The sequence below is a fragment of the Aquila chrysaetos genome, assembly GCF_900496995.4.
Source record: "Aquila chrysaetos chrysaetos chromosome W unlocalized genomic scaffold, bAquChr1.4 W_unloc_3, whole genome shotgun sequence".
Taxonomy (NCBI): Eukaryota; Metazoa; Chordata; class Aves; order Accipitriformes; family Accipitridae; genus Aquila; species Aquila chrysaetos.
In genome coordinates this window covers 245,886-258,730 of record NW_024470323.1, presented here as the reverse complement: position 1 = coordinate 258,730, position 12,845 = coordinate 245,886, and the positions used below count along the sequence as shown (strand labels likewise).

The 12,845-nt window shown below is 45.4% G+C and overlaps 1 protein-coding gene across 1 annotated transcript; it reads left to right on the top strand.

Moving 5' to 3' along the window:
* Positions 1 to 5,213: 5,213 nt before the first annotated feature.
* LOC121232994 (uncharacterized mitochondrial protein AtMg00860-like) lies at positions 5,214 to 5,597 on the top strand. Its single transcript, XM_041121543.1, has one exon. The coding sequence runs from the start codon at positions 5,214 to 5,216 to the stop codon at positions 5,595 to 5,597; it is 384 nt and encodes a 127-aa protein (XP_040977477.1).
* The last annotated feature ends 7,248 nt before the right edge of the window (positions 5,598 to 12,845 follow it).

Below are 12,845 nucleotides of genomic sequence, written 5' to 3'. Positions count from 1 at the left end.
GTTCCTTGTTATCCCCACCGACTAGGATATCATCTATATATTGATAGATGTGAATGCCTGATGGTACTTCCACAGCATCAAGGAGCTTGGCTAAAGCCTTGTGAGCAATAGTGGGGGAATGTGTATATAAGGCTCCTTATCAGCAGACCATTGGCAGGTATTCACCATGCGGATTGGGCGGCCTGAACCCCAAACCGCAGCTTCTAGTTTTTTAGCCCTTCCAGTTCCTCTCGCAGTGCCGCGAAAGGGTCCCGTTTCTCTTCCCGAGGGGGCGGGGTTGCTGGCGCTTCCCTTTGGTCTCTAGCTTTCCCCTCCAGCAATTCCACTCCCGGATGTCGTCAGCGGACTGCCCGTGCAGCACGGCTCGGGCTGCCCCCAGTGCCGGTGCCTTCCGCCAGAGAGCGTCCCTTCCGGGATCGTAATTCCGACCCGGCCGCCCGCGAGTTCGAGACCGCTCGGGGCGGGGTTTACATCTGGCTGGCCGGACCTTCCTGCTGCCCTGCGTGCCACCGCTCGGCTCCGCCCATCCCATCTCGCGCCCGTGAACTACTATGCTGTGCAGTACTTCCGCCCAAGCCATCACGTGCGCGGGCAGCCTCTGGGGGTTCTGCTGATTGCGCTCAATTGCCCCCTGAGTGCTTTCTCTGAGGGACTGGACGTGTATCTTTAAAGCATCCGGCAACCCTCTAATAAGGGGTCTAAGGCGGCAGGGGTCCACCGGTGCAGCCATCGGTATCCCTTGCTGCCCTCTATCGTACATAGCCTGAACACAGGCGGCCTTTTGCACTCCCTCCGTTAACTCCGACAACCCCTTTACCCGGATAGTAACAGGTTCTCCTCTTGATATAGTAAAAGTTGAAAGATCAAGAAAATGAGAATGAGCAAGAGGGAGCCATGAGCAATCACAAAGCTTAATTAAATGTTTGATGAATTTACGATCTTGCTGAGAAGACACAAGCAGAGGCCTTGCTTGATAGATAGGGCCCGAAAAGATAAGAACTCCTGCCCTTGTTCCCGTCCTTGTAGATAATTTAGCTTAAACTAGCCATATGGTTTTACATCACTAATGAAAACTTAGATAATAAGAGCACTAACAAGCATTTTTAGGGACTAACGAGCATTCTTTAGGATAAGATGTACCAAAACATGTAAAGGACCACACTGCGCAGAATCACCTGAGGAGGGTCAAGTAGCGGACAAGTGAGGAAGACTATGGAAGACCACCAGAGACCTTCAATGCGCCTGCGTGAAGGACATTTGCATATGCTAATAGTTTCCCAGAAACTAATGAATATGTATAACATTTCTCAGAAATCTAGTGAATATGTATGTAGAACATGTACTTAACCTGCACAATTAGGCCTGACGGCGTGCACGATAGGTGGAGCGATCCCCCGTGCACCCAGCGCTGCAATAAAGAATGCCTGCTTTCATAAAACTCCAAAATCGAGTCTTAGAGAGTTTCTTCGACCGGCTTTTTTGGTATCAGTTTTGAGGACTACGAAGGGACTCTGCTTCTGAACCTTGACAGATCCTGGGATCACAGGAACCTCAGCCGGCACCGGGATTTCTCGGAGAGGGGGCTTGATCCCCGGACTGAAGAACTCAAAGCAAGAACTGCATTTTGTGAGTAAGGCATTCTTTTTGGGTTTTTTTGGTATTGGTATCTATCTGTAAGTCGCAGGCGTTTGACCGTGCAAGATAGACGTGGGGAAAGGACCCTACGGAAAAGGGATATGTCTCCCTAATTGGATATGAAAAGGATATGAATCCTTTATAGGTACCTATTTCTTGGACAAATGAATGTAACTGCTATTGTGTATATATGCTTGATTGTTTTAGTAGTGATTTTATTTATAGTTATATTAAGTTGTTGTAAGAAAGTCAGTATTCCGTGTATAGTGTAATTAGTGTAATTAAGTTTGTATATAATGGGGGCTGGAAGTTCCACCGGTAGAGTAATAAAGAAATCACCTTTAGGGTGTATTTTACAACATTGGAAACAAATTGCTGGACCCCCGGGAGGATCGGTTAAAAAAATCTAATTTGGTGGAGTGTTGTAACCAATGGTAGCCTCTTTATAAATTGGAAAGCGGGGAAAAATGGCCAGTAAATGGAACATTGAATTATAATACATTGTTACAATTGATGTTGTTTCTGAGAAGGGAAAAGAAATGGGATGAAGTGATGTATGCAGATATGTTTTTCACGTTGCGTCAGCATCCTGAGTGGCAAAAGGAATGTGGAATTAATTTATCTCCTTCTGATCCTTTTGTGTTGGCATTGGAAAAGGACCAGAATAAACATAATGGGAAAACTTTGAAAAGATGTTGTTCAGCCTGTAGCATTGGACAGAGGTGTTTAAAATTAATTCAGGAGGAAACGGAGGAGGATTTAGAAATGCTGGTGGCACCAGGGTTAAGGACTTTAAGACAGGAGGAGATGGAAGGTCGGGAGGAAAGGTTTGAAGAGGGAGAGGGTGATTGTGTGATTGAGGGAACGGGGCGGACTCCAGTAGCTGGTCGAACGAGAAGTAGACAGACAGCCTTGCAGGCTCCGCTGTGACAGGCTGTGGGAAATGATAGACCAATTACAGTAAAGGTTCCTTTTTCAATATCAGATTTAAATAATTGGAAAGTTGCCGCAGGAAGTTATCGGGATGATCCAGAGAAGGTGGCAAGCGCTTTTGAAATTATGATTAAAACTCAGAATCCGGATTGACAGGATATCGAAGCTATTTTACAAGTGTTGTTTGATAGTACAGAGAGAGACATGATACGGAGAGCTGTAAGAACGCATCTCCAAGCACAAATAGCTTCAGGAACTTTACGAGGGCAAATGGAAGATCATTTTCCCTCCGTGGATCCTAATTGAGATCCCAATGACCCGGATAATAAAGAGATGATAGCCCGATATCAGAGATTGGTATTCGGAATTCGAAATGCGACTCCGAAGGCTATAAACTGGTCTAAATTGTACGAAATTAAACAGGATAAAAAGGAGTCACCGACTGATTTTCTGAACAGATTAAAAGAAGCAGCTCGGAAATATACTATTTTAGATATCGAATCCGAGGAAGAGAAAGGCCAGTTGGCCACCCTATTTATCGGGAAATCATCTGATGATATTCGGAGGAAATTGCAAAAATTGCAGGGGGCAGAAGCTAGGGATATTGGGAAAATGTTGGATATTGCTTGGATGGTATATAGAAATAGAGATCAACAGAAAGAGAGAGGAAATGCAAAGTTAATAGCAGTCCTTGAAAATATACAGGTATATCAAAAGGGAATGAGGGGGATTTCTAGAGGAAATATGAGAGGGAATGTATGTGGAAGGGGTTGTGAGAGACTGAATTGTTATCTTGAGCTGTTTGTCTCAAAGATTGTCAGGTGTGAGAGACTTCTCAAGCCATTCATCTCAAGAATTGTGGACTGCTTATCTTGAGCCCTTTGTCTCTGAGATGGCCTGTCTAAGCAGGACATTCCTCTGTCCATAAGGGCAATTACTAGGCCACTGAGGCATTCAGGAGAGGAAACAGGCTGAAGCCGACAAGGATGTAAGGACCATTCTCACGGAAACTGTAGTCTTTGAGATAAGATTTGGTCACGTAAAGGTCACGTGATAGACGAAACCTGCAGCGTGTGAACAGTGCATGAACAATACATATGTGCATACCTCACCGAAATATGCCCTATAAAAAACCGTGGAGACAAGCCGTGGTGTGCACCCACCACCAAAGAATTGAAGACTGAGGACCAACGGGACGCCGCTGGATCCATGGTGGTGACTATCCTTGCAACTCTATCCCGACTGCTTGCTTGATTTCTGCCTTTTCTTCCATTCTATCCTATCGCTACTATTTTCTACTTTTGATAATAAAAGCTGTTTTGGGTATACGGCATTTGACCTCGTTTGTGTCTTAATCTCGCTCTTGGGATCATATCGAAACCTTCCCCGACATCGGATCGGGACATGGGTAGAGGACGCGGACTGCCGAATCCAACTGTCGGGCAGAATCAGTGTGCATATTGTAAGAAAGAAGGACATTGGAAGAGAGAGTGCCCAGCTTTATTAGAAACAAAAGAAGGGGGGGGTACCGATAGTACCCTTAGAGGAGGAAGGCTGAAGAGGACCGGAGCACTCTTCCCCAGCGGAACCTCTGGTTATAATTAAGCTGGGGAATGAAGAATTAGAATGTTTAATAGATACGGGGGCAACATATTCGGTTTTAAACACTAAAAAACATGAATTAAGAACTCACATGGTGAAAGTTATTGGTGCGACAGGAAAAGCAGAACAAAGGCCATTCTTTTAAAGCCTTAAAATTTAAAATTGGAAAGCAATGGGTCACTCACGAGTTTCTTTACTTACCAGGTGCACCAAAACCCCTGATAGGTCGGGATTTATTAGAAAAATTAGAAGCAGAATTAAAATTCAAAGAAGGGGAAGTAGAAGTTTTAATACCGGAATCTAAATATATCCAGGCTTCAGTGTTTCTGTTACAGGAAGACAAACAAGGAAGCGAAGATATCCCTAAAGAAGTGGAGGAGGCGGTAATTCCCTTTGTTTGGGCTGGAGAAATACCCGGAAGATCTAAAAGAGCTGAGCCTGTGAGAATAGATCTAAAACCAGAATCGACACCAGTAAGACTGAAGCAATACCCTATAAAAGTTGAGGCTAAGTTGGGGTTATTACCATTAATACAAAAATTTCTGAAATATGGGTTATTGAGAGAATGTGAGTCTAAGTATAATACTCCAATTCTGCCAGTGAAAAAGGCAGATGGGAAAACACACAGATTAGTTCAAGATTTAAGATCTATCAATCAGATAGTGCAAGATATACATCCAGTAGTTGCAAATCCGTATACCTTGTTGACAAGCTTGACAGAAAAACAAGAATGGTTTACAGTGTTAGACTTAAAAGATGCCTTTTTCTGCATCCCGGTTGCACCGGAGAGCCAAGAAATATTTGCTTTTGAATGGGAGAATCCTGAAATGGGGCGAAAGACTCAATATACCTGGACTGTGTTACCACAAGGATTTAAGAATAACCCCACCATTTTTGGAAATCAGCTTGCTAAAAAACTTGAAATCTGACGAGTGGAGAATAGAGAAGGTGTTATACTACAGTATGTAGATGATATTTTGCTGGCAGGGGAAACCCAAGAAGAATGTTTAAAGCTGACAGTAAGCCTTTTGAATTTTCTCGGAATGAGTGGTTACAGAGTATCACGAGAAAAGGCTCGAATAGCTCAAGAAACTGTAATGTATCTGGGGTTCGAAATTTTTAAAGGACATCGGCAGTTATCGACAGAAAGAAAAGAAGCCATCTGTCACCTCCCAGAACCAGATACCCTCCGAGAACTACGAACCTTTCTCGGGATGACAAGGTGGTGCCGTTTATGGATTGATGAATATGGACTGATGGTAAGACCATTGTATGAAATGTTGAAAGCTTCTACAGATACCTGTTTAGAATGGACTGAGGAGGGAAGAAGTGCTTTTAGAAATCTCAAACAAGCACTACTGAAGGCACCAACATTGGCATTGCCAAATTTAGAGAAGCCTTTTGAGCTGTTTGTTCGTGAAAAATGAGGAATAGCACTGGGAGTGCTTACCCAGCTCCTTGGACCTTTACGCCGAGCGGTGGCGTACTTTTCCAAACAATTGGATACTGTAAGCCAGGGATGGCCTGGATGTTTGAAAGCCGTGGCAGCTACTGTAATTTTAATACAAGAATAACGGAAGTTTACCCTAGGTCAGAAGATTACAGTATATGTACCACACATGGTGATTACAGTATTGGAACAAAAAGGGGAACACTGGTTGGCCCCAAGCTGAATGATAAAGTACCAAGCGGTCCTGTTAGACCAAGATGATACACAGCTCAAAACTACCACAATATTGAATCCTGCTACATTTTTGTCAACGGAACAGATAAAAGAGGGGGAGCAGAAATTAGAACATGACTGCTTACAGACTATAGAAGAAGTATATGCCAGTAGGCCAGACCTTAAGGACACCCCCCTTAAGTAACCCAGACTTGGAACTATATACTGACGGAAGTAGTTTTGTCACAAATGGAAGACGCATGTCTGGGTATACAGTAACCACTATAATTGAAGTTATGGAAGCAAATGCCCTATCATCGAAGGCGTCAGCGCAGAAAGCCGAACTAATTGCCCTGACAAGAGCACTGGACTTAAGTAAAGGAAAACGTGTAAATATATGGACAGATTCAAAATACGCGTTTGGGGTGATTCACGCTCACGGGGCTATATGGAAGGAAAGGGGCCTTTTAACTACACAAGGCACAACCATAAAACATAAAGAAGAAATTTTGAAACTCTTGGAAAGTGTTCAAGCACCTGCTGAAGTGGCTGTGGTGTATTGTAAGGCTCACCAATCTGGATCAACTGACCAACATCGGGGAAATAAATTAGCCGATTGAGCTGCAAAAAGAGCTGCAGAAAAAGGCATACAAGCAGAAGCTTTTGCAATAACCCCAGAGCGAAAGATAATATTACCAGAAAAAACGGTGTATGACAAACAAGATTTGAAATTGATCGAAAACATGAAGGCAGAAAAACGAGAGGATGGATGGGCAGTAACACCCTTAGGCCTAGCAGTAGTTCCTTACACTCTCATAAATGAGATAGTAAGGAAAGAACACTATTCTGTTCATTGAGGAACTGAAAACTTGTTAAAACATTTGCAGAAATCAATTATTAGTAAAAATACGGTGGAAAGTATATGATCTGTGACTGAGAGGTGTGAAGTGTGTTGTAGGAATAATCCGAAAACGCAAAACAGGATAAATTTTGGAAAAATAACGGAAGGTAGAACACCTGGTGAGTATTGGCAAGTTGATTTTACTGAACTACCGAGAAAAAGAGGGATGAAATATCTGTTGGTTTTAGTAGATACATATACCGGATGGCCAGAAGCTTTTCCCTGCCATACCAATAAAGCCCGAGAAGTTGTCAAAGTTTTGTTAAAAGAAATAATTCCCAGGTTTGGAATACCTATAGGAATATCATCAGACAGAGGTCCCCATTTTGTGGCAAAGATAGTTACAGAGCTATCTAAAATATTGAATATAACTTGGGACTTACATACTCCATATAGGCCACAAGCTAGTAGAAAAGTTGAAAGACTGAACTGTACCCTTAAGACACAAATAAGTAAACTGTGTCAAGAAACTTCTATGGATTGGATACAGACCCTGTCTTTGGCCTTACTGAGAATTAGGATATAGCCCAGAGGTAGACAGCGTTTGAGCCCTCATGAACTGTTATATGGAAGACCATATCAGACTCCTGGATCACCAGGATAAATGAGAATACAAGGTGAAAGTGATGTAATTCATTATTTAATCGCCTTGGGAAAAGTATTGCAAGAACTAAATAAGTATGTGGTGATGAATAAATCTTTGAATCTTGATTCACCAGCTCACCCATTTCAGCCTGGAGATTGGGTCTACCTCAAATCTTGGACGTTGGAGCCACTACAGGAGAAGTGGAAAGGACCATATCAAATTTTATTAACCACGTACACTGCAGTAAAATTGAACGGAAAGGGCCCTTGGATTCATTATTCAAGAATTAAGAAAGCAGCTCCTCAATGGAAAGTGGAACAAGAAACGCCACTGAGGTTGAAATTGGTTAAGAGTTAAGGATAAAATGTAGTGGTCATATGTTTTTATTTGTTCAGGTTGATGTTCACGGGGAATCTAGGTATTTGGGTGTGGTGGGTTGACCCTGGCTGGGTGCCAGGTGCCCACCAAAGCCGCTCTATCACTCCCCCTTCTCAGCTGGACAGGGGGAGAAATATAACAAAAGGCTCGTGGGTCAAGATAAGGACAGTTTAATAAAGTGAAAGCAAAGGTCGCGCGCGAAAGCAAAGCAAAAAAAATGATATTATTCTCTACTTCCCATCAGCAGGCGATGTCTAGCCACTTCCTGGGAAGCAGGGCTTCAGTACGCGTGGTGGTTGCTCCGGAAGACAAAAATGCCCCCCCTTTCCGTCTCCCTTTACTTAGCTTTTATATCTGAGCTGACGTCATATGGTATGGAATATCTGTTTGGGTAGTTTAGGTCAGCTGTCCTGGTTATGTCCCCTCCCAAGATCTTGCCCTGCCCCAGCCTGCCATTGAGGGGGGGGGGCAAAAATGTTGGGGAGACAGCCTTGATGCTGTGCCAGCGCTGCTCAGCAGCAGCCAAAACACTGGTGTGTTATCAACACCTTTCTAGCTACTGATGCAGAGCACAGCTCTATGAGGGCTGCTATGGGGACTATTAACTCCATCTCAGCCAGACCCAATACAATCTCCACCCCTTATTCCATACCATTTGCGTCATGCTCAGGTCCCACATAATTTAATACAGATATCTTCTAACCATGCCATTGTATTTAATTCTCATTACTGAAATCCCTTCTTACCAACACTTACAACTGTAACTACATACTTAAACCACCTTTATACCCAACATACAGATTTATACATTCTTATTAATTACTATCCCCTGTCCTTTAAGAGATAGATATTTCATGGGCTTCTTCCACTCCTCCAGATGTTCACACACAGGTTATGACTTGGGCCCCATCCATCAAGATGAGTGGTCAGGGCAGGAGAAGCAGTATGTTCGATTGTTGGGCACCAACACCGGCTTGGTTTGGGTCACCGATGCACTTGTCTGGTTCCTTGCGAAGTTCACTCCTCTGCAGTTCAGGTCATTCCTGCTACATTGCTTCCTACAACATACAACTCACATCACAGATTATTTTTCCCTCAAGGTTAAATGTCCTTGAGGCACACATTGGGTCTCCCCATCCTTCCGCATTACCCACCAAGTACACCCAGGTCCCTGAGCAAAGACGATCCCACGAATGGGTTTGCCTTTTCCCATGGGAGGAGAAATCCACACTGCCTTCCCCAGCCACTTCCCCATGTGCACTACGGGGACCTTATCTCCTCCCACAGTATGTAGGGGTTTTGTTTGGGCAGGACCAGGACGGTTAGCAGATCCTCTGGTGTTAACTAGCCAAGTGGCTTCTGCTAAATTTGTATCCCGATGCTTCCATGTCCCATTGCCTAGTGCTCTCAACATAGTCTTCAACAGTCCATTATATCTCTCAGTTTTTCCAGATGCTTGCGGGTGATAGGGGATGCGGTACACCCACTCAATGCCGTGTTTCTTTGCCCAGGAGCTTATGAGGTTATTTCGGAAATGAGTCCCATTGTCTGATTCAATTCTTTCTGGGGTACCATGTCGCCATAAAATTTGCCTTTCGAGGCCTAAGATGGTGTTTCGGGCAGTGGCATGGTTTACAGGATATGTTTCTAGCCAACCAGTAGTTGCTTCCACCATCGTGAGTATGTAGCGCTTGCCTTGGTGTGTTCGTGGCAGTGGTCCAATGTAGTCAATTTGCCAGGCCTCGCCCTATCGAAAACCCAGCCAGCGCCCTCTGTTCCAGGGAGACTTTACTCTGGTGGCTCGTTTGATTGCAGCACATGTTTCAGATTCATGAGTGACCTGTGTGATGGCTTCCATGGTCAGGTCCACCCCTCGATCACGAGCCCACCTATATGTTGCATCTCTCCCTAGATGTCCCGATGTCTCGTGGGCCCATCGAGCTACAAATAGCTCACCCTTACGCTCCCAGTCCAGGTCCACCTGAGCTACTTCTATCTTGGCAGCCTTGTCTACCTGTTCATTATTTCGATGTTCTTCAGTGGCGCGGCTTTTGGGCATGTGAGCATCTACATGACTTACCTTTAGAGCCATGTGTTCTACACGGGCAGCAATGTCCTGCCACAATGCTGCTGCCCAGATGGGTTTACCCCTGCGTTGCCAATTGGTCTTCTTCCACTGCTGTAGCCACCCCCATAGGGCATTAGCCACCATCCAGGAGTCGGTATAGAGGTAGAGTACCGGCCATTTTTCTCGTTCAGCAATGTCTAGGGCTAGTTGGATGGCTTTCACTTCTGCAAACTGACTTGACTCGCCTTCTCCTTCAGTGGCCTCAACGACTTGTCGTGTGGGACTCCACACAGCAGCTTTCCACTTCCGATGGTTCCCTACCACACGACAGGATCCATCAGTAAACAAAGCGTAACGCCTTTCGTCTTCTGATAACTCACTATATGGTGGTGGTGCCTCTTGGGCACGAGCCACCTCCTCAGGCGTTGCTCCAAAATCTCTGCCTTCTGGCCAGTCCATGATCTCTTCCAGAATTCCTGGGCGGTTAGATTTGCCCAGTCGAGCCCGTTGCGTGATCAATGCTATCCACTTACTCCATGTAGCGCTGGTTGCATGATGTGTAGAGGGGATGTTTCCTTTGAACAGCGAGTGTAGCACGGGCAATTGTGGTGCTAAGAGGAGATATGCTTCTGTACCAACAACTTCTGAAGCGGCTCGAACCCCCTCATATGCTGCTAGTATCTCTTTTTCAGTCGGGGTGTAGTGGGCTTCTGATCCTCGGTACCCCCGGCTCCAAAACCCTAATGGTCGACCTCGGGTTTCTCCTGGTGTTTTCTGCCAGAGGCTCCAGTTGAGACCATGCTCCCAAACTCAGCAAGGTAGAGGTAAGCAAGCAGCCAACAAGCTCCGTGACCTGCACAGGAGCTTGCCACTTAATAACTAGCTATGGCACGCTTAATGCAAAACTGCCGTTGTCGTGCCCCACGTTGGGCACCAAAAAGGACTGTGGTGGGTTGACCCTGGCTGGGTGCCAGGTGCCCACCAAAGCCGCTCTATCACTCCCCCTTCTCAGCTGGACAGGGGGAGAAATATAACAAAAGGCTCGTGGGTCAAGATAAGGACAGTTTAATAAAGTGAAAGCAAAGGTCGCGCGCGAAAGCAAAGCAAAAAAAATGATATTATTCTCTACTTCCCATCAGCAGGCGATGTCTGGCCACTTCCTGGGAAGCAGGGCTTCAGTACGCGTGGTGGTTGCTCCGGAAGACAAAAATGCCCCCCCTTTCCGTCTCCCTTTACTTAGCTTTTATATCTGAGCTGACGTCATATGGTATGGAATATCTGTTTGGGTAGTTTAGGTCAGCTGTCCTGGTTATGTCCCCTCCCAAGATCTTGCCCTGCCCCAGCCTGCCATTGAGGGAGGGGGCAAAAATGTTGGGGAGACAGCCTTGATGCTGTGCCAGCGCTGCTCAGCAGCAGCCAAAACACTGGTGTGTTATCAACACCTTTCTAGCTACTGATGCAGAGCACAGCTCTATGAGGGCTGCTATGGGGAGTATTAACTCCATCTCAGCCAGACCCAATACATTGGGATATGAACCTACACTTGAAACTAATTGGAAGAATAATGAAAACCATTAACCAATCAGATTGCTGGGCTTGTTCCCAACTCCCTGAGCACACAGAAAAGGGTGCAAATTTAGTAAGAATACCGATCCCCTTCAACGCATCCTGGAATAATTTGTGGATAAGGCCAAAATTTACCCAGGAAAACAAAACTGATCTCCAAGTATAGTGGAATGTGTATGATCCAAATGTTTCTGAAGTTAAATGTCTAACTGTCCTGGGTTCAGCTGGGATAGAGTTAATTTTTACAGGAACCTGGGAGGTGGGGGGGCATAGCCGGGGCAGCTGACCTGAACTAGCCAAGGAGCTATTCCATACCATGTGACATCATGCTCAGTATATACATGGGGAGTGGGCCGGGGGGAGGGCACTCCTGCTCTCGACTTTCGGTGGGGGAAGTGGCGGAGCGTCGGGTTCCGGGTGGTAAGCAGTTGCACTGTGCATCACTCTTTTCTGTATACTCTTTCATTAGTACCGTCGTTGTTGTTGTAACTTTTTTGCGTTGTCCCAGTAAACTGCCCTTATCCCAACCCTCGAGGTTCCAGTTTTTTTTTTCTTTTCTCTCCTCCGTCTCCCCCCTATCCCACCGGAGGGGGCGGGAGGAGTGAGCGAGCGGCTGCGTGGTCCTTTGTTACCGGCTGGGCTGAAACCACGACAGTCCTTTTTGGCGCCCAACGTGGGGCACGAAGGGTTGAGATAACGACAGATCTGGCCAGAGAGTGTTGAAACAAATTTGTCATACGCATTCCTTATATTAGATAAATAGATGTTAGTCACAATGTTGATTAATTTGTTTACATGGTGGCGTTTTGTAGGTCCTTATATGCTCTATGTATTGCCTGTAGTTACGTTTCTCACCTCTGGGAGAGTGATTGGGATTATCATTTTGCTGTACTGGGCAATGTCGACTTGTGAAATGATTACATCACTGGTCATGAGGTTAAGCTGGTATCTGTATCAGGCAGTGATATCATTTCCATACTTTGGGCACCTTCTATCGGATTTTATTGGTAATTACAGCCAATCCATGGGGGAGTTAGGGGGGGATACTTCCCCCCGTCCGTTCGCCTCCCTTTTCTCCTTCCGACTAATTACAACAGCTTTTGAGAACTTTGAATATCCTTGGGATGCACAAGCCACTGTGCTGTTAGTGCTATGCCTCCTGAATATGTTTCAGGTCTTGTTTAGGGCTACAAAAAGGCTCTTTAAGAGTACCACCCAGAGATCTGCCCCAAAGCTGGATATTCATGGGTGGCACGGCATGTGGGAGGATATGGGCAGGTATCTAGAGAACTTCTCACCCCCAGTGGCTTGGAAGTTCACTCCTGAACAACTACAGAACCCTCATGAAGTGGTAGAATATTTGAAAGAAAAATGCTGTGGCTATTCCAAAGACGTACAACTCGCTGCACTGTGCTGGGCCCTGGCCAGTATCTACCAAACACTGCTTGATATTATGCAGCACCCTCAGGGAGAAAAGGGGGAAAAGATGGAAAACAGGGCAACAGGCACTGTG

What these genes read in the sequence shown, in the direction of transcription:
- LOC121232994 (XM_041121543.1), top strand. Translation starts at nt 5,214, where the DNA reads ATGAGTGGTTACAGAGTATCACGAGAAAAGGCTCGAATAGCTCAAGAA.